Here is a 21,659-nt window from a genome sequence, read left to right as displayed (position 1 = left end):
AGTTGTCATCATTCTGCATTTCATAATTTCAAACTGGAACTGTAAATGCATTTTATTATCATTTTTTAACTTTTTAAAAAAATGCAGGACATTTACTTTACAGACTATTTTTGTACAGAGTGATATTGCTATTTTTGCTTGATATTTATATGATAAATATGCAATAAATGACGATATGAAAGCAATGTGACAATGTAAGTGGGGTCATTAATAATGATGAACCCACAGTCTGTTATCACCTAAATCCGTAGTGCCCGAATGCAATTTTTGTAGCCTCTCAAAAGCCGTAAAAACATAATTTAGACCACATGTGCAGTATGCACTTTAACAGCGCGTGTTCATTTGCCTTTGTTCCCTTTCGACCTCCAACAGGGACAGATGTGAAGGAAGCACAGGTCATTTGTGTCTCCACGGGAACCAAATGCATCAACGGTGAGTACATGAGCGACCGCGGCCTGGCTCTCAATGACTGCCACGCTGAGATAATCGCCCGACGCTCGCTCATCAGGTACCTCTACACTCAGCTGGAGTTCTTCCTCAGGTCAGTGAACGATGTAAAATTAGTTTTCTTCAAGCTCACTTTATTGTCTTGCTCATTGTGTTCGGATGTTGCTTGAATTGATAATTATACCTTGCTGCAACTGCTTTCGGTTCTATGTAATTGTATCTATTTTATGTCCCTTTAAATAAGCTGTAGGTAAAAATCATGTAAATATAGGTTCTGTGCTGTTCATTTTTTTAATTTGCCATTGGCCTGTTGTCATTGCAGCAATAAAGAGGACCACCAGAAGTCAATATTTGTGCAGTGTGACAAGGGAGGCTACAGGTTAAAGGACAACGTTCAGTTCCACTTGTACATCAGCACCTCGCCTTGTGGAGATGCCAGGATTTTCTCTCCACACGAGGCCGGAGTGGAAGGTACTCATACTGCCTCTCAACAGCATCTTGTCTCCTCAGCTCAGCTGACGTGTTTTTTAATTTGATCTCATTTTTGCCTAGAATTCACTTTCCACAACAGTTTATTTTATTTAATTAAATTTGTAGGTTTTCCTCTTATGCTTCGTTTCATTTAATTAGAATTTTACTCCAGTGTCCAAATACGCATTACAGACACATTTAAACAAGCTGCTAGTAATTAGAGCTTTTTGTCATTCTCTGTCTGCCTCTATCAGTCTTTCCCCCACCCAGCCCACCCACACTGTCTGTCTGATTAACCTCTCTCTTACTCTTGTCAGAGTGCTTTCCGTTGCACATGGCAGACTGAATAGAAAACAGCCACATTCAATTAGTCACTGAATAGATGGCGCCTGCTGGTGGAACAACAGAAAACTTTGATAGCATAATAATAAATAATAGGTCATGTTGTGTGGAAGCCATTTTTTGGTGTTCTTGAAATCACCGACTGTGTCCAAAATCTCTTCTGTTTACGATATTGTGCAATATATTTACCCGCCGCAATTTTATTTCAGTGTCCAAATTCTTAGTGTGCAAAAATGTTCACAGAAAAATGCCATTCATTTTCGGCTAGCAAAGCGCTGCATTTATAGACACAAAAATGAGGATTACGCCAAAGTGTCACAATGTACTGCTCACCATCAAGAGTGTTACACAGAGAGGTTTTCAGACACAGCGTCAGGTTTCTCATGTTGAGGAGAGATTTTTGTAAATATTTGACTTTTGATGGAGATTAAAAAAAACTGAATAGAGCTGATCATATTAGTCTGACCCATTTGTCTTTCCATAGTAAGCTAGACGGTGATCTCCTCTAAAGGTTTGTGATTTGATGTGCGTGTCCCTCCTTTTTTTTTTTACTCTTCCTTTGGCAATGAAGACCAAGGAGACAGACATCCAAACCGGAAAGCACGGGGCCAGCTGAGGACCAAAATTGAGTCGGGGGAGGGCACCATCCCTGTGAGGTCCAGCAACACCATCCAGACCTGGGACGGTGTGCTGCAAGGAGAGAGGCTACTCACCATGTCCTGCAGTGACAAGATTGCGAGGTAATTTGGTTCAAATTCAGTTCATTTACATCTCTTACGGCTTAAGTTATAACTTGAGACTAAGCAAATATAATAACCGAAATATCAAACTACAAGATTTAGACTTGGCTGTCATCCCTGTCCATGCCTACCTGGAAATCCACTTATGTAAAAGTGTCACCATCTGTGACTGATACTTCTGTACTGTGTTTTTGGAAGACAAAGAAGTTGTAGGATGCTAAATCCAACGAGTATGGCAGGTGAGGACTGAAAGTTGTGTTGTGGCCAAAAATGTTGCTCAGTGCATTAGAGCACCGACGTGTCATTGCACCACAGTTCAGCTCGTCTGCACCAAATGTTCTCCCTCTGACACCTCAGAGCATTACAGTAAAACTCTGCCTTGACAGTCCAATCGTGGGGCACTAAGTCCTGGTTCACAACCCACCTGACTGCTGAAGAAAGCAAAGAGTATGCTCCTGCTGTGCTCCTCTCCAGACACTCTGCCTGGTTTTGAACACTGCTGTTTCTTCCCTCAGTGGTATTGTCACCAGTGATTATCCTCGACACGAAGGTTTGATCATGTCAGGCTGCTGACTGACCTAAAATGTTGTTTTCTTCTCTGCTCCAGTTTGCGTTCCATGGAGGAATCGCAAATGTGAAACCTACCAGTGGTCACAAAAGCATGTGTAACACAGGTCCTGCTGTTGTTAGTGCAGTGTCACACATTCTCCCGACTTTTGACAGTCACCGCTCGCACATGTTGCAAGATCACGACACAGTGCTTGCACGCACACCACGAACACGACCAAAACCTTTTGATCATCCCTCATATATTTTAAAACAGAATTTACATTTTTTGTGTGTGAGAACTAAATGTTCAGTTCTCTTATTTTAGCTATCAGGAGTAACCCAAAGATGATTTCACTTCCTTCAAAAGAGGAAAATATTAAAATTGGGTGAAAAATTTTTTTTGGTAAAATCAATCAGGAGACTTTCTACATTTGTAGTGCAGCTTAACCAAACCCGAGCTTTGGTTTGGTTTGCATTTTAGTTTTTTTCTACTTACTTGGAATAAGGAGTAACCAATAAATATAATAATAACTGGATAATATCTAATATCTGATTATTATGTTTATTACATTTACATTATATATATATATATATATATATATATATATATATATATATATATATATATATATATTACTAGATTTACGTTGTTATTACTGTTATTATTATTATTTGTAGTAGTAGTAGTAGTAGTAGTAGAAACAGTAATATTAGTATTATTATTAGTATTAACAATATGCCCTGTTGGAAAAAAAGAAAAATCAAAAAACAAAAACATGTCCACATATGTGGACAGCAGGTCTCAAGAGGTGAAAGCAGAAGACACAGCTGCTAGTCTTAGCCACAGTAGCAACAGCATTTAATCGGTTAATTAAACCAACCAACAATTTCCTGCTATCCCAGGTGACCTTAAGTGTTAAACTATATTACTAGTAGTTGTTATATACAGCTGAGAAGTATGCGTAGACTAGAATGTCAATGTCAATAAATTAATGTTGTACTTTTATAAGTCTTAAAAGAAGTAATTAGCACTTTCACAAACCCCAAACTTCATACTTCAGCCCTAATTAACCACATCTCATGACGCCATTTTCATGCTTTTTATTTACTGGCACTACAGTCTACTGTATAGTGCTATATCCTCACTTTTTTGAGCCACTTTGTCATTTCAAGCCCATGATTTCCTTCGGAGAGTGTCAGGGACAGCTGAATTGATAGATCCTCTGTCCCTGGGGGCTTTTTTTTTTTTTTGCAGGCAGATCATAGAGTCTTTAGTCTCTGTCCATGTTCAAGGCAACAGTGTGCCTCTCTTGTGATGAACGATAAAACTTCTCCATAACTTGTCTTACGAGCCCTCCTCCTCCTCCTCGTCTTCCTTCTCTGTTCAGGATCGCGGTACTTTGGCTGAGCGCACAGAATGATTGAATGCTGAGTGTGTATTTGATTAGGGACATGTCTACTGAGTAGCAAATGCCGTTTGCTCTGTGTGAGAGGTGTTGTTGCCCTTTCAGAGTGTCAGCGCTGGTACTGGTGATTTAGATTTTGTGTGGTTGTCCAATGTCGAAGGATACGAGTCAGTAGAGTGCAAAATAAGGTTGAAGACCGCATATATATCCATGTGGGGTTTTTTTTTCATGGCCAGGTCTTACTAGATAACAAGGAAGAATGCGAAATATTTTAGATTTCACAGTTCTGGGTTGATGTGGAGTAACGTAGAAATAAGTTGTTGTTGTGAAGCAATTAAGGTGTTAATGAGGATCTCTCTGTGAGAAACCATTAGGCGTGACTTCCCGCTCTGCCATGACACAGCTATTAGTCAGGTCAGAAATCTGTTACCCACCTGCTTCTATCCCTTTGTGAGTGATTGTTAGCCACGGGGCTGCGATATAATACACCCACTGGCTGGCACACGTTGACCAGGCCCTCAGTGTTCCCTGCTCATGCATTGTTTTCACTCCTCTCATTTTCCTTTGATTACATGCCCGGCCCCACAGCTTCAGTGTGAAAAAGCACTTCTCTGCCTCGTGTTCCTTCAAACTATTTGAATGAGATCACTGGCAAAAAGGCAAAGCTCTTATTGGTTCTTTCTCTCTGTTTGTCTTGTTTTCTCATCTCGTTATTTCTTTCACAGCTCATCATTTGTGCTTTCTTATGTGCTCTGTCTTTATTCATATGTGAGTGTATGTGTGTGGGGAAAAAAATCGCATATCTCTACACGTGTATGATATTTTTAATTTCATGGTTCTCTTGTTTTTGAAGAAAAAAGAGAGGAATTTAAATTGCTTTCAGGTGCTACAGCTTGTAAATATTACAAGAATTATAATTTCTATTATATTCTTGCATTATGTTGAAAATATTTTTAGGTGGAAGTTTTCCACTTCACAGATAATCACTTTTCTTAATGTTGGATTTATTTTATGCTGTGATTAATCCTGGTGTTTCATTCTGTATAATATGATGAATATTCAGGACTTTTAAAATACCCTGTGCAATATTTTTTGTATAAATATACTAGCAGGACATACGCTACATAGGTGTTGTTCTACTGTAGCAAGACTGCAAAGGCTCTGGAATTCCTGAGCTGATCAAAACTCAGATAAGCTGAATATGGTGGGATAGACAGATCGTGTTTTGCGCGTTTAATATCATATTTTAATCCATTCTGGACTCCTCTTTCTTCTCTACTCTGTGAGAACAAAGAGATTCCAAATTCCACCAGACTCGCGCCTAAAAGTTCTCTCTCTCCGCCCAGGTCCTCCCCTTAGCTGGACCCACAGATAAATTCAGCCGTAGCCCACATCATCCCTCTTCTTCTCTCTTGCGTCTTACCCCTCTCTTCCTCATCTGGCCCTGAGAGGCCAACCAAAGTCTCTCTCATTATTTTCTTACCTAAAGCGCGTTTTTCCTATCTTTGAAATTCCCTCACCATCTAAGTTTGTTAACTATTTATCTTTTAATGTTTTTGTAACTTAAGGAGACATTTTGCTCGTTATTCGTTTTAATCTGAAGAACCGATTCAGAACCAGCATTTATTTTTCTTACTGTTGACAATTTTTCATCAACACCCATTTTTCTTGGCTAAAGCCTGAGAACCATCATTTTTAAGCCAAGCAAACTCAGCTGAGAACTCCGGAGACCTATTGGACCAGGTCCATTTGCATAGAACCGATCAACCCGCGGCAGGACATCCAGGCGGCCATAATGACGACACACCGCTCCGAACCTGCCCGTCCAGACCGTGTGCATAATCTGAAGGCCCCGCAAGTCCCAGCCCCATGACGGTTCACTTCAATAACTCCAGCTGAGTTTGCTCTGATTCCATTCTATGGGTGATGTACTAACCGCTTGGTCAATTAATTCATTTAATCAATTTATTCTTTTACAAATCATTAGAATTCTTAATCCAAATTACCGATTACCTCGTCAGGTTAGCTCTGGCTAATCCTCACCATATTTCCTTCTCTCTCGCACCTACTTCCACATCCCTCACACATGCACACACACCACACACACACTCCCACATTCCACGCACACACGTAGTCCTGCACGCACACACACACACCATATCTACATTGTACATAGTTCACTTGTCATTATTTTCATAGAATAGTTAATAAATACCTCATTTTAGATCAAACTACAGTCTTGTGTTTCTTTGTGTAGAATGTGGTCAATTTAAACGAGGATTCAAGACTTTTTGATATGAGATTGATCAAAATTTTTATGAATATTAATTTTTTATTAAAATTAATATTTTTCCCTAGAGATCTAGGGTGGTGCCCCAATTATTAATAACGAGAGCTATAAATCATAATGTAGTATCGCTACACTACTTAAATAAAATCTGTGCAATATCAATAATAATTTGTGCAATATTAATACGTATGTCCGTATTTCCATTCATGAAAGAATCTGTGCAACACTATAGGCATGTGCGGTAGTGTATCTCTTGTTTTATTTGGGGGGGTTTTTGCAGTATTTTTTGTACTACATTTCCAAAGTGTTTACACTATCTTTGCTGCTGCAACAATGCAAATTTCCCCACTGTGAAATTAATAAAGGCTCATCTTATCTTAGCTTACCTTAGTTTAGCTTATCTTGGCTCAGCTTGGCTTGCATTAGCTTATCTGAGCTTAGCTTAGTTTAGTATCTTAGCTTAGCTCACCTTAGCTTAGCTAAAACACTTTTATTCCAAATATTTGCTCTGAATCTTGAGAGTCTGAGTGAGTCAGTGTTGAGCCTTTGGTTTATAAAGACTCACAGTGAGAAAAGAAGCTGCTGCACTGAGACTAAAGCCAACAGTTTTTATGTTTCAACCCAAAAATGTAACAATTTACCTGTATAGCACTGAATCCAACCAAATGTCTGCAGAAATACACAGAAGAATTTACAAAAAACTAGATTCTTTCATGTCAAAGCGAAGACAGATGTCAACAACATAATGTCAGTTAATATACACTATAAAAGGTCAAATTAGTGATTGCATAAGTATTCACCCCATTCACACCAATGTGTAGTAGATGCATCTTTGGCTGGATGGAAAGTTCTTTTATCTGTAAATTCTTGTGCAAGAAAAAATAAATCAATGTGTTCTACGGTGTGCGGGTGCACATAACCTGTATGAGTGTAGATACACAAAGCATGATGATAAATAAAGTCACAGCAAAAAAACTACCGTGACGTTTGACAGGAATGAAATTGAATGCCTCTGAAAACATACCTCTAAATGTGCGGGTTCGCTTTTTTGTGGTTCTTTTTCTACAGCACACGTGTCCTTCAGAGTTGCATATGTTGTGTTGAAACTGCGTGTGTGAATGACTGCAGTTTGTGCATGACACAGAATATTATGAAGCTGTTTGACTGTACTGAATGTATGCTTTACTGCCTGCAGCTATGAATTCAAAGATTTTATTTTACCTTCCCTCTATTTCACACACACAGACTCACACACATATACACAGGGAATATTGCATATGGAAACAATGAGCCCTCTGCATAGCCCGGGGTCTCGTGCTTGCATATTGCTCATTGTTCTGGGTTGATGTTGGTAATTTCACACACTCCCAGTCTGCCTGAAGTGAAAAGAAGAATAAGAACAGTTTGTGAATATGTTTTCACTGTCACATTTATGCTGTTTGGAGAATCAGTATTTTTTCCTAATACCAACAAATACAACATAAAGACTAAAACCAAACTAAAATAAACACTTCGTCTGCCTTCATTTTGTTCAAACAGATGGCTAAAAAATTGAACAAAATTCGCAGACAGCATTTCGCAAAACACAACCTGTTCAGAACAGGCAGGAATTTTGAATTGATACTTGTAGTTTAAGGAGATTTTGATGATTCTCTTAAGTTTACCAACCGAGCCACATTTTACAACTGATTAGTTCACGTGACAGGGAAAGTTGAAATTCCAGTGATTCTTTGGAGAGTTAATATGCTGCAAATACTACCTGTTTATGTTTATTTTTAATTCAGATTGGCTAGTAAGGCTAGCAGGAGCAATACACTCCACATGTAACTTGCAATTTTTTCATTGTCCTGTGATTTGTTGGCTGAAGAGTAGGTACAGTTTTAATCAATCCAAATTTTCTTTGGTTAACTATAACCTAAGTGCTTGTGTCATGCTACATATTCAGGGTACTTATAGCTAAAAACTGCTCAGAACCATAGACTGTATATAAAGTACATAGTATAAAGTTTATATACAGTCTATGCACAAAACATGGGCTGCAGCACTGCATTGGAGGACAAATTCCTGTACTTCCATACATAGAGGCAGTATGATTTCTTTTTGTGTAAACCCCCACACACTGTCCTGTTGATGGAAATACACAACCAGTGCAAGTGTACCATTTTCTATGGTTGGAGTATTAAGCCATTGAACAAAAAAATGAAAGTATGTATTCATGAACTCTTGTTAAAGATTTATGCCTCAGCATTGAATGTGACTGGGGCTGAATGCCACATACAGGGTCTGAGAAGGTACTGAGAAACTCATTATAGCTTTTGAGTGTTTCATAGAATTTGTTGGCAGTACGAAATAGAAAATAACACCAACCTCAGCTTTGAAGTCCTTCACCTCTTTCTAACAGCTGCTTTCTTTCTGTTTACTCTTTATTTCTTATTTGCTCTCCCTCACACTCCTACTGACTATTTCTCCATTTCTGCCCCCTCCTGCCCATGTCTCTAACACCCCTCTCTCTCTCTGTGAGGTGGGCAGGCACCGCTTCACAGAGCATGTCAATGGGAAAATGACTTGGGAGAGATGGCTAATGACGCAGCATAGAAATACACAGAAGTTTGGAAAAAATGAAATTGGATACTTCAGAGTGTACACAACTGTAGGATTATATGTGACTCTGTGTGGTAGATGGCATTTGCTGGTTATGTACTAATATTTGGCCTGTGCTCTTGTGTGTATGTGCTCGCCACTTCCACACTACGCTATTCTAATCAGTCAATAAACGTTACAATAGTGAAGGACACTTTAGGCTGATCACAATGATCTCTGCATGTGTAAAGCATCACGGTTAAGAAGTAGATGACAAACTGTCAGTTTCTAGGAACAATTTTATGGAAAATGGTGAAAATGTCATTTCAAATGTCAAAAAGATATTTTTCTTTTTCTTTTGTAAGGCACAGGTACATTAAATGTTTAACAATCATTTTCACACTGTTAGCTGATTGGCATTTTAGTCGACAACACACATTAACAAGAGCTGAAGTTTTATTTGTTGCTTCCAGCTGTTTGTAGGACTTTTTCCTCTGAGTTTGTTAAATACCTGCAGCATCAGACAGCAGCAGGATCCATATGAGGGTCTTCAAACAGACAGAATTGTGCTCATTTATGCACACAATTCAACTAAGCGATAACTTTATCAATTACAGTCGTCCCTCGGCATATCGCGGTTCACTTTTCGCGGTCTCGCTGTATTTTTAAATTCTATATATATAATTTTGTATTCAGATTTTTCACTATATTGCAGAATTTTGCAGTATTTAGGTATTTTGATATATTTATTATTATTATTATTTTGCAGTAAAATATATTTAAAAAATATTAAATTGAAATAAGTTGAGCTTGTTTTATGCTTGCTGCGTCTGCAAGGTCCGTGCGACTCCGTGCAGACAAATTATGTCATTTTAGCAGCCATGCCCCCTCACACGGCCCTTCTCAAGCAGAAAATTTGCGCGTCGCACACCTCCACATTTTTCTAACTACACGGATAGAGACACACAGAAAGCTGGCGGAAGAACAGGAGCTCCTAGCAGCAGAAGTTCACAGATACAGGCATTTATATGATTCATCACACAAAAATCACCGTGACAACCGGGTTATGAACAATTCATGGTGTGAAATAAAACTAACTGCTAAAATGCAACTATTCTGTAAAATGCGATGTTGTAAGTGGTGTTAACAATGTCAAACTTCTTCTACTCTAGTTTAGTACTCGAGTAGACTAAGTAGACGTGTGTTTGCAATACACTGCCCCCTGGAGTTTGGGAGCAGACGCCGCATGGAGTATGAAGTCACACGGTCTCACGAGCACATTTCCGAGCGTCGCATTTCCACGTGGCTCATTTGCATGGAAAGCATAACCCAGCCTTAACAGTGGCATCAGTCTCCTCCGTCTCCTGTGTATAGCACGTCTTCAGCATCTCACCTTGTCCAGTTCACATCGATGTCTGATCGCTGCACATAGTGTTGCATTTTTGTGAAATTTTCAAAAAAATTATTAAATTATTTTGAGCCTCACGATGTCAGTCAGACGTTCTGCGCCTTTTAAGGTTTCTGGCACCGAACTCAGGCACCAGAGGAAGATGCTTACCATCACAGAAAAGGTGGAACTCCTTAAAATATATCTAAATAATAAAATAAATATAAGGTCGCCGCTTTGCGGTTTTTTGGTGTCCAAGGATGGTGTCCATTTCAGTTGAATGTAATTGAAGGTTTGAGGTGTTTATGATTGTAAATGATGTTTTGTGAAATGACCCGAGGCATTTGGTTTGGTCTGACATGAATGTTTAACTGTCTTCGTCCTTAAACTGTCCTTGCTGTTAAGTGAAGATAGGCCTGTTTCAGATGGCAAAGTGCTTCCAGAATCACATTGTGGAAAAAAAAAATATTTTCATCAAATATGCTCCAGTTCCAGACTGTCTAACGCATGAGTGTTTTTCGTCTGCAGGTGGAACGTGGTGGGCATCCAGGGCTCTTTGATGAGCTACTTTACAGAGCCGATCTACTTCTCCAGCATCATCCTTGGCAGCCTTTACCACGCCGACCACCTCTCCAGGGCCATGTACCAACGCATTGCAGATATCGAGGACCTGCCGCAGCAGTTCACCCTCAACAGGCCTCTACTCAGTGGTGAGAGTCCTCTTTGATGTGGAGTAGATGGGAAAATAACAAAACAACATCAAAAAATAAATCTCTTCTGAAAATCCTGTATGTTTTAGCATGGTCACACTTAGATTTTTATTGCTTTGAAAATATGAGTGTGACGTCCCCTCGTTAATCTTTGCCAATTAGCTCCAGCTGTCTAAATATCAAGGAGGGAGATTTTAATCCTGAGCAGTAAACACATTTCACATTCACCTCATTGGTCAGTCCCACTTGAGCGGCAAGACAGTTATTGCTTTTCTCCTCTGTTTGATCTGAGCTGACATTTACCTAGTTGCTGCAGAATTTGAATAGCTTCATCATTTTGTGTAAATTGTCAGCATTGGCTTGACCTTTTAAAAAGGCCCTATAGACCTGGACTTGTTTGGGAGGACTTTCCATTTTTAGATTCAGTGCATTGTCTTTGTCCTTTGGATGTTCAGAGGACTTATGATACAAGATTTCACTGCAAGCAATGCTAGATTTGCTAAACATTTTTCACCAACTACACTTTGTTTTTCATTCTATTTTGCCTGTTGCCATTTGCCCTCTTTTTTTCTTTATGTTTTTACTTTTTGACACTGCTGTATAATTTTGTATTTCTGTCACACTCATTTCCTCTCCTTCTTATATTTACTTCGCCAAGCAATGCGGTGGAGTTCTGTGATGATTGGCATATGTTTGTCTGTCTGTCTGTTGGCAACATTACTCAAAAACAAACCAATAGATTTGGATGAAATGTTTAGGGAAGGTCAGGAGTGACACAAAGACCAATTGATTGGATTTTGGCAGCTTACAGTCTGCATCCATTGATTTGTTAAAGATTTCTGTATTGAGATAGCATCACGGCATCACTGTAGCTATGATAACCAGGGAACACTACATCAGCTGCCTGCTGAAGGCACATGATTACGATCCGACTACAAATCGATCGTTGTGAACTTATTGGGACGTATCTGTCCGAAATGATAAAAGCAACAATTGATTTAATTGTAGGGATGTTTCCAAGTCCCATCAATTCCCACCAGCCGCTACATATTTAGGTCACGCGATTCGGTATCCATAAATAACGTACACATGCATAACACACGCCTGTCCTCACTGGCAATCTTAAATTAAAGATTTAATCCACTGGAAATGAAACAACAACTGAGCAACATTGGCAGACTGCTGCATTCTCTGAGTGTGTTTCGTGTTTATATCAGATGATATATAGAATCTTGTACATTTGCTACAGACATTGCCAAAATATGATGCTTCAGTAAAAATCCTGATTTTTTTAAATATATAACTGCTTGGTCCAGTCACACTAATTTACTCCTTCTACCAGTCTTTCTGTCCTCTTACTGCACACATGCAGTTTACACTGATGACAGATTCACCAGTTTTAATTCTTAGTGATTTTTGATACAATGGGTCTTTGATATTCAACAAAGTAGAAGTGGTAAGAAACAGCGGCGGGTTTCTTGTTGACAGCTGGCAGCTGTTTACTTCACTGGCATTGCTGCTGAGTGACCTTTAAATGTTTAAAAGCTGACTCATTTCACATGGAGAATCTTTTTAAGGGGTCTTGAACATGTACTTGATGACCCCAGCAAAACTCATTTTAGCTGGCTGCTGCCTTGTTACTGTTTCCCAAAAGTATGTGTTCACTCTCAATGTTCCAAGTAAAACGGCTGTTTGGAAGATGACTAACCGATGCAATTGGGAAATATATTGCTACCATGGGTATTGATATGTGAAGTTGTTGAAAGAGTGTACTTCCCCAGATCTGAGAACAGGACAGAGCTACTAATGTCAGCATAAACTGATAGTATGCAGCACCAGCTTCAGGTCAGTGGGAAAATAATACACGGTAGATGTGCTGGTTGAGAACAGGGCTTTTTCTTTTTTCCTACAAGCTAGTGTAGTTAAGTAACACTTAGTTAAACCAGTTAATACAATAGAAAATACACTAGTTAGCCAGACATGCTAACAATTTCAACAGCTTCCTCCATTGCTATGCTTCTATATCTTCTATATATTATAGTTCCCTTGTATTTTTGGTTTTGGAAAGGGAAAAAGGAGGATAAAAAATGAAAAAGCAGAATGCTAAAGTTTAACTGCCCTGTTTTGACAAGCTATTTTTGCAGAGTTATAATTGCTAAGCTGTGGTTGGACAGTTAATAGTTGAGTAAGTGGTTTTAACAAGTTATCAGTCACAGTGATAAGCAAAAACGCTAACAAGCTGTGACAGATAAAAGCTATTTCAATATTTTCTCCTATTTAAATCTCACAAATAAAAGGATTAAGTGCACAGTGTAAATGTCACAAAGCACACCTGCTACTTTGGTTTGTGTTTGTGCAGCAGAACAATGTGTAAAAAGTTGTGAGGAATATAGGTCAGTCATTCACGTCACTGGTTTCATTGCTCTGAAACACTCAACCAATCACAGGAACACGACAAATGAAAAGAAAATTATGTTGTCATATAATTGTGCAGAGTGGCACGATGTGAACGCACAGCACCACAAATCTGCAGCATTGTTTACCGGAAAAAGAACAACTAATGAACCTATTTAATTTTTTTTTTTTGTTGAGGTTTTAAGGTTACGATGCATCCCAGTTAATGAGATCCAGTAATCCAGTGTCTCCTGCATAAACAGCATAATGTCAAGTCATAACCGACCAGTCTGATGTGTTTACAAGTGTGTGTGATTATTCTGTAGCAGCCTGGTGTCATTTTCAGGAGATTTAATGAATGTAAACACAGTGAACTCTCCTAAGTAATACCACTGTGCTCTGGGGTGGCAATTTTTGAATATGAGTAGACAGCAGATACTGGTAAAAATCATTTTACTGTATAACTTAGAAAGGCCTGCAGACTGTTTGTCTGGCTTAAACCACATTATGCATTATGTTTCACTGATTTAAACACATCACTCACCTAGGGAATGTTTGATTCAAATTGCTTAATTACATTTTAAGTGTTATTGTACTATTGCTGCATATTTGCTTCAATTATTTTGTTTGCCTTTGTTAATAAAATCAGCATCATTAATTCTCAGTACAAAGGATAATACACATTTCCACCCAAACAATTTCTAATAACAATCTGCTTTGTGCTGCCTCATTCTAATGAACTTCCCACCTGTTGTTTTCTCTCATCCACCTGTTAACTGAGCACCAAAATACCACATAAACCAGGGGTGTCAAACATACGGTCCTTGGGCCAAACTAACCCATGACGAGATGACTTTGCAAATTACGGAGAAGACACTAACTTCAAATTGTAAATTTGTAAAACTGGAAGTTTAAAATAATTTCTAGATCTTGACAAGTTGCTTTGATCGTACTGGAAAATGCTCTTATCCTTCAGTTCCAGATACCTGTGACTAAATGTTTTGCACTGTTGTAGATAAACTGTGATCTGTCAGCTGTAATGTGTAAATGATAAACTGAGGCATAATGCTGGTGAAATTTCACTTATTTTTCTTCAGACATTTCAGGTTGTTCATAATGTTTTGTGAGAAGATAGATTATTAAATTCAAACATCTTCAGAATGTACTTCTTTGCTCTTAAAGGGGAAAATTTGGGGTTGTCGTTATTTCTAGGTTATTATGCTGTGATTTTACTGATGGCCCAGCTGAGATCAACTGGCCTGTATGTCACCCATGAACTAAAATGAGTTTGATACCCTTGACATAAATGATCAAAACAGGTTTAAAAGTCAAGAAAATATCAAACTGTTTGCACTGGTCATTTTGCTGCCATGTGAACGGGGTGAAATGAGGGTGAGTGACACTGGTCATTTTGTTTAGATCCTTGTGGCTGACATGCGCTGTCACATCACAGAGCCTGGACATACGTGCTGCCCCCCCTGCTCCTCCTCTCTGGTTGCTCTCTAAATGGCGGGTAAAGGAGATAATAGTAGGGGGTTATTAACCTTTTCCGCTTTAGAGAGTTTTCAGCGGTGAAGGGCTGTGGTGTTAGAGCACTGAGGATTTCATCCCCTTTAAATCATCTTCTGCCACAAGTGCTGCCAAATGGAACCAAGGAGCTTAATACACACCCACGCACACATACACACACTAAGAGCAAGACACGGGGATTTATGACATCCATATATCTCCCATTTGTGCTTGAGATACAGTGGAGGCCAAAGCTCTGTAGTGTGCTTGAAGAGAGCGGGCCCTGTCCTCACAGTCCCCTCACGTGGATGGTAGTGTTTGTCTCCACTGCCTAAATCAAAATAAAATGAAAAAAAGTTTTAAAAAATGTGCTGTTTAAAGATATTGCAGCTGTGGGAGCAGCTGTCATTTGAAGGAATGGGCTGCCAGGTTTGGAAACCTCATCCATTGTTTAATGCATCTGTGCAGCGAGGTAGCAGGAGGCTTTGCTGCTGTGGGCACCTGTTGGTGTGGTGCCAATAATTATCTCATTACTGATATATTTTCCACTTGAAAGCCTGAAGTTATCTTTTTTTAGCAATCTGAAGCATTTTCAAAATTCTGAGAAAACATTTTTCCCTTGTGGACAGTGCTTGTTAATATCAATCTGTTTTAGCTTTTTAGCCTGTTGTGCTGCTCAGCCCTTTAACCCTGCTTGTTTGCAATGTCAGGCATAAGTAATGCTGAAGCCAGGCAGCCGGGCAAGGCACCAAACTTCAGTGTGAACTGGACGGTGGGTGACCAAGCCCTGGAGGTGATCAATGCAACTACAGGCAAGGACGACATGGGCCGAGCTTCACGTCTCTGCAAACACGCCCTCTACAGCCGCTGGGTCCGCCTGCACTCCAAGGTAGAGAGGACTGAGCTCACACACACACTGTCACGCCACCAGACACACTCCACAATACTGTGTATTGAAGTGTTTAGTTCAGTACGGCAGACTAAATGAAAAGAACTAAAACACTGCACACAAATTTTAGAATGTTTGTGAAATATTTTGTTTGCTTCATTCAGCCACAAGTTGTTAACATTGACGCATGAGATATACACATCTCATGACCAACATGATTCTCATTATTTACATCCTAGCACAGCAATGAAAAATAAAATGTTCCTTCTGTTTAAGAGAGATCTGGTTTAGTATTTAAACCATAACCATAAAAGTGATAGTAAATCTACTCTTATGTACTCTAAGTATGAGTGGATCTTCTGGACTGGGTCAGTGGTCAGACATGTATTGAAAAATCTGAGATTTATACTGTGGAGGAAAAATGAGTCACTACCGCTTAAACAAACCTTGAGATTTGAGCGACGAGAGTCACTCTAGCTGAATGAATTCATGCTTTGTGATATTAGCTTTGAGTGAGAAACCTTCCAGAGGTAAAAGTTCCTCACTTGTGAACAACACTCAGAGCATCAGCTAGGAGAAAACAAAGCTATTTTAACAGGTTTCCCACATTTCCTGAAAAAGTCCTGAAGGGCATTGATTTCATTAATCTAAAAATACGGCCTTCATTCATATTGAACCGTCTTAAATCAGTTTTAGTCTCAAAAAATGAGATCGCAGATGACATCAGGAAGAAGTATGGAGTAGGGCTGTTGTTTTTTTGCGTCAAAAGAAGTTAGTTGGGGTGGTTTGATCATCTAATAAGAATACCTTAGCTACCTTAGGCGCCTTGTTTCTGAGGTTTTACACACTCTTTCAACTGGTAGGAGGCCCCAGAGTAGATGCAGAAATTGCTGGAGGGATTACAGATATCATCTGGCCTGGGAACACCAGCCATTTGGAGGTGGAAAATGTTGATGTTAAATGGATTTCTGGAATTATTGCATGTCCTGCTGCCCCCGCAGCCCGACTCTTAATAAATAGATAAAAATAAATGGATGGATAAAAAAATAGCACAGTCAACAGTCTTAAACATGCCTAAACATAGGAAGTAGGATTTATTATTAGTTTTTAAGCAGTTGGTAACATAACGTGCTGAAAGCCTTGCATTTAAAGTCATGCAGATCAGAATAGCAGAACCAGCAATACAACAAACATCCTGTTTTATTTGGGGACATGGGGAAGTGCAAACTCAATTAGAGTAGTTCACAGCGTCGCTGAAACTAGTACCGGGCAATTTATTTCGTGCACAAAGTATTTCAGACTCAGCGCAGCAGGAATCGTGGCAGTGGACTCCCACATGCAGAGTAAGAAACCCAGAACTGCCAAGTCAGCAGATGCTGGGTATTGGCTGTTCTGTTCGAGCCTCGTCTCCACCACGCCTCCACCCCATCTTTAAAACGAGCACCAGGGAGAGCAGATCTCTCGATGATGTTTGGGTGGATGCCTACACTGAAAGCAGAGGCGCTGCGGTGTCTGATCACAGTGACAAAACAACAATCTCTGAAGTTGGCCACATGTTTAAATCTCCAGCAAGACAGCCTGCATCAGCAAGTCTGGATGAGCCCCGTATGTCTCAGATCAGCTGGTTGCATGAAACCAAACAACACGTCCACTAATGGTTTGCAGGCCATGTCCAGTCCAGATCTATAGTATTAAATTTCATTCTGAGTGGCAGTAGAAAAGGCTTAACCCTCGTGTCGTTCTGCGGGTCAAAATTGACCCGGTCTACAGTTTGAAAATGTGGAAAAAATATAGATTTTCACAATGAAACTTCTGATGTCCACATTTTCAACATTTTTGGGAAATTTTTGAACATGTTTTGGTAGACAAAAGGAAATGTTAAAAATTTTTCTTCAGAAAGTTCACAAAAAATCAAAATCAATGATTTTCTTGTGAATGTTCTGAAAGAAAATAGAAGTTTTACTGATATATATGTAATAATTTTAGTCAGTGTATATTTTTGTTAAAACATAGAGAACCTATTTGAAATGTTTTTAAAATTGGCAGTTCTTGTGTGACCCTGTTGATTATGTGCTAACTTTGTGCTCCTCTACTCCATTTCCGTCTCCTCTTCCTCCTCAGCTTTCATCCGTCCTGCGGATCAAAGTGCTGAAGCCCAGCTCCTACCATGAAGCCAAGCAGGCAGCCACAGAGTACCACTCCGCCAAGCAGGCGCTCATCAAGGCCTTCCACAAGGCCGGCCTGGGGGCCTGGGTCAAAAAGCCCATCGAGCAAGACCAGTTCACCCTCAGCTCCTGAGGGAGTCAGAGGACCAAGGGGTTCCTAAACCACCCACTCTTCCCTCCCTGACCCAGGCCTGGCAGCAAGAGATCCCCTTATTAACAACCAGACACCTAACTTCCGTCCCATGTGTCGGCTCCCACGTGCACTTTGTGCTTGTGAAAATAAGCGTGTGTAGTTTCACCATCCATCCATAGTTCATCATTCTCATTCCTCTGTGGACCTCATGTCTTTTCTCATCATGTTGATTTTACTTCTTTTTATTTTGATTTTATTGGGTGGTGTTTTCCATCTTGTTTTCTGTTTTAAAACTGGAATTCATGTGTGTTTTTTCCACCACTGAGTTGTTTATGTTTCCCAGAGAGTTCATGTTCTTATGCTGTAGATGTGGAAGTTGAGGTTATACAGTTTTGTCTTATTGATCAGTGAGTGTAGCCAGTTTAGGGTGAAATGTAGCCGAGAAACAGGATCTTTGTGAACTAAAACCAACGTGTATGGACCTAAAAATATATATACTTGCTAAAATTAACGACTATGATGACCTTTAATTTAATGATGCATCGATCTTCAGGATGTAAATCTAGTGCTGCGAAGCCAACATAAATAGTTTTAACATTTAATATGTGTTATTTGGTCCGTTCCTTAGATGAGACTACATGTCCTTAGCCCCTGTATTAAAGATGAAATTGTTACAAAATATCGTCGCCCTGTTTGATTCACTGACTGAAAGAAGATATTAGGCAGGTGTGACAGCAGATTAGCACACTTTTGTTGATTTTTGTCTCTTGTTCATTCATTCGTGCATGTGTTCTGTAACTTATTTTGTCTCACTCTCATGTCATACTTGAACGGTGGGGAGGGGTCATGTTGACTCCTCTCGCCTGGGTCTTGGGACAAGCTTTGGGAGGTGCTGCACGTTGTATTTTTTTCCTTGATCTAAGCCATGGCTTTGCATGGAAACTGAACTGAGAGGCCTGCAGAGCAGAAAACATGCGATGGGGAGCCCCGTGCGTCCATCAGTGAATGATTTTTGAATGAATGCCAGCATCTTCCTCCACAGGCAGCTTTGAATCTTTGTCTCTATTTTCTAGATTTCCTGTGATTGATTGTTTGTTTGGTTTTGGGGGGGCGGCGGGTTGTGGGGACAGTCCTTTTTGTTTGTTTTGTTCAGTTTCTTTGTTGTTTTTATTAAGACTAGGCATTTAAGGAGTGGGGATAATACTGCAGTGAAAATAGTGATGTAACCGACCTCTCAGACCTTGTAACTATGTCACTTTGTGGCAGGGATCCATGATAGCTGTCACATCAACTATTAATAGATGGCATGGTTGATGTACTGTAGTGGCACATACAGTACCGTATATGAAGTTATATTCACTAGATGCCACATTATGCCAGTCTGTGGTGATTGTTTGAGATGCAAATATGTCCTTCCAGATAACTCTCTGGAAACTTGTAGATGAACAGCGAAGTGACATGCAATCCCTGCATGAACCGACTCATATGCTAATATCTGATAAACTCTGCCAGTAGATTACAACCAAATGTATCACAGTGTGATGTCATGTCCATCCTCCTCTCTTCTACATCTATACGACGACACGTTAGTTGCATCTTTCAAGAGGACCTTTGTGAATTGACTCCTGTACACCCTGAGTGCATCGGTGTCCTCACGTTTTCGATTTGTAACCGAGGACACATTTCCAAGTCACTGCAGTGAATTCCTATTTCCAGCTGTAGGAACAATATGTGTGTGTGTGCGTGCAATTTATGTGTGTGCTCAGGTGTCTTCTAGCATTCTCTGTCAAACCTTCACCAAAGATGACGATGTCCATGTGTGTGTTTCTGCCCCAGTATTTTCCTTATGGAGATTTTTTTGGAATATGTCATGCATATTGGCATCGACCCTTTACTGTCTGGTTTTTGTACATCTACGCAACAATGTACTTTTTGCTTTGTACAAAAATGATGTATTCAATTCCGTATGGGCGGGAAATTCAATTGTCAGGCTTCTTTAGTGCATCCGTAGCTGTCGGTGACCACATGTATATTGTGACCTGCGATCATTATTGCTGCAATATAGTAGTTCTGTGTATATAAGGAACAACGAACATGACAGAAATTTCTTCCCTGTACAATCAAGTCATCCTAAAAACTGTTCTGATCCTTACTTTGTTGCTGGGATTGTGACAATGTTCCTAATAAGTATTTGTGGTTCTGTGTGACTCACTGGGCACCGTAAAGCATGGCACTAACACTGCCGGGGTTAACATGCTTCATCCCCATTGTAGCCACCCGTGTGTAAAAAAAAATATATATATGCACTGTAAAGTGCCTCAGCTAAAAGTGGCATCCACCAGCTGGCACGTGTGATGTCAAATATGTACGTTTTTCACTTATATTCGGTTGTTTTTTGAAATCTGGTTTAAAAAAAAAAGTCACAGAAAACGGGGGGATCCGGTCGTCCCAGACAGAAAGCCCAGACCAAAGTCACGAGCAATACTCCTGATGTCTCCTTTAATGTCAGCCCATCTCTAACAGGAGTCTGAATGAAGTTTCCCTCCCCCCTCTGCTCCTCCAGTCTTCTTCTTTTATTCTATTCTCTCTCTAAAAGCTGTCTGAGGATTTTTATTTGTATATTTCCCTTAAAAACTGCCTGCTAACTAGAGTTTTGTTTTTCTTTTGACTGCACTAAAGATGTCAACTGATGATGTCATGATAAGAAAAAAAAAAAAACCCCACACACATCCCCGTTTGGATTGGATTGAACTATCACAGCAAGAACTGAAATCTGCTTCCGCTTAACCCTTTGTGAATCCTCGATGATGGTCAGTGCACCCCACCCAGCCCCACCCCACCCCCCTCGTCCTGCTGCAGCTGCGCCCACTGTGGGGTGATATTTTTGGGGGTTTTGTTTGGTGACCTCCCCAGAGTGGTCGCTGTTGGTTCACTCTGGGTTTCAGAGCCACCAATCTCTGTTCTCCCCTCTCTCTCTCTCTCTCTCTCTCTCTCCCTCTCTCTCTCTCTCTCTTGCTCTCTCTCCAGCTGTCCAATGTGTGAAATCCTCCACCAACAAAAACCACAACCTTGCATGTACTACCAACACTGAAGCTGCACCTAGCATGATGACAAACTTTTAAAGGACTCGTGTAGAAAAAAAAAAGTTAACAGCTAAAGATAGATATATAAAATGAACAAAAAAGAATAAAAGAGTTCTTAGTTTACTTTTGCACATGGTTGGGATTCTTTCTTATCGCTCTGGTGGTGTTTGCTCTGTGTGTCTGTGAAATGATATCAGGAATCACTGCAGTTTGGATGTTGGCAGTTTCATCTTAAGATCCTTGGGTGTTTGTGGGCCACATTTATTAACCATTTTGTGAGAACCAAATGAAGAAAGCATGTTGTGTTTACATACAGTTTCTACCAATCTACACAGCACAAACTCATTTAACCAGTCACTTTCAAACCAAAGATGAAACTAAAAAGCAAGTAGTTGCAGTTTTGGTCAATCAGATTCCTTTCTGACAGGTATACATCAGTTAGCCACAACATTAAAATCGCCTGCCTAATAATGTGTGCATCCCCCTCATCCTGCCACAATCACTCAGACCCTTCAGGACCTGACGGTGTCCTGTGATAATCTGGCACTAGGACGATGTCAGCAG

General features: G+C 39.9%; 1 protein-coding gene across 3 annotated transcripts in view; it reads left to right on the top strand.

The window, feature by feature from the left end:
* Positions 1–21,218, top strand: part of adarb1b (adenosine deaminase RNA specific B1b) — a 137,038-nt gene extending 115,820 nt beyond the window's left edge. For all 3 annotated transcript variants that reach the window (XM_051958629.1, XM_051958628.1, XM_051958627.1), the window contains 6 exons: positions 373–541; positions 770–918; positions 1,832–2,000; positions 10,741–10,922; positions 15,536–15,714; positions 17,836–21,218. In XM_051958629.1, the coding sequence (XP_051814589.1) occupies positions 373–541; positions 770–918; positions 1,832–2,000; positions 10,741–10,922; positions 15,536–15,714; positions 17,836–18,012 (1,025 nt within the window). In that variant the 3' untranslated portion in view covers positions 18,013–21,218. The remainder of the gene's footprint in view (positions 1–372; positions 542–769; positions 919–1,831; positions 2,001–10,740; positions 10,923–15,535; positions 15,715–17,835) is intronic.
* The last annotated feature ends 441 nt before the right edge of the window (positions 21,219–21,659 follow it).

The sequence above is a fragment of the Acanthochromis polyacanthus genome, chromosome 14 (assembly GCF_021347895.1).
Source record: "Acanthochromis polyacanthus isolate Apoly-LR-REF ecotype Palm Island chromosome 14, KAUST_Apoly_ChrSc, whole genome shotgun sequence".
Taxonomy (NCBI): domain Eukaryota; kingdom Metazoa; phylum Chordata; class Actinopteri; family Pomacentridae; genus Acanthochromis; species Acanthochromis polyacanthus.
Note: the sequence above shows the minus strand (reverse complement) of the source record. Positions and strands in the feature narration are given on the sequence as shown.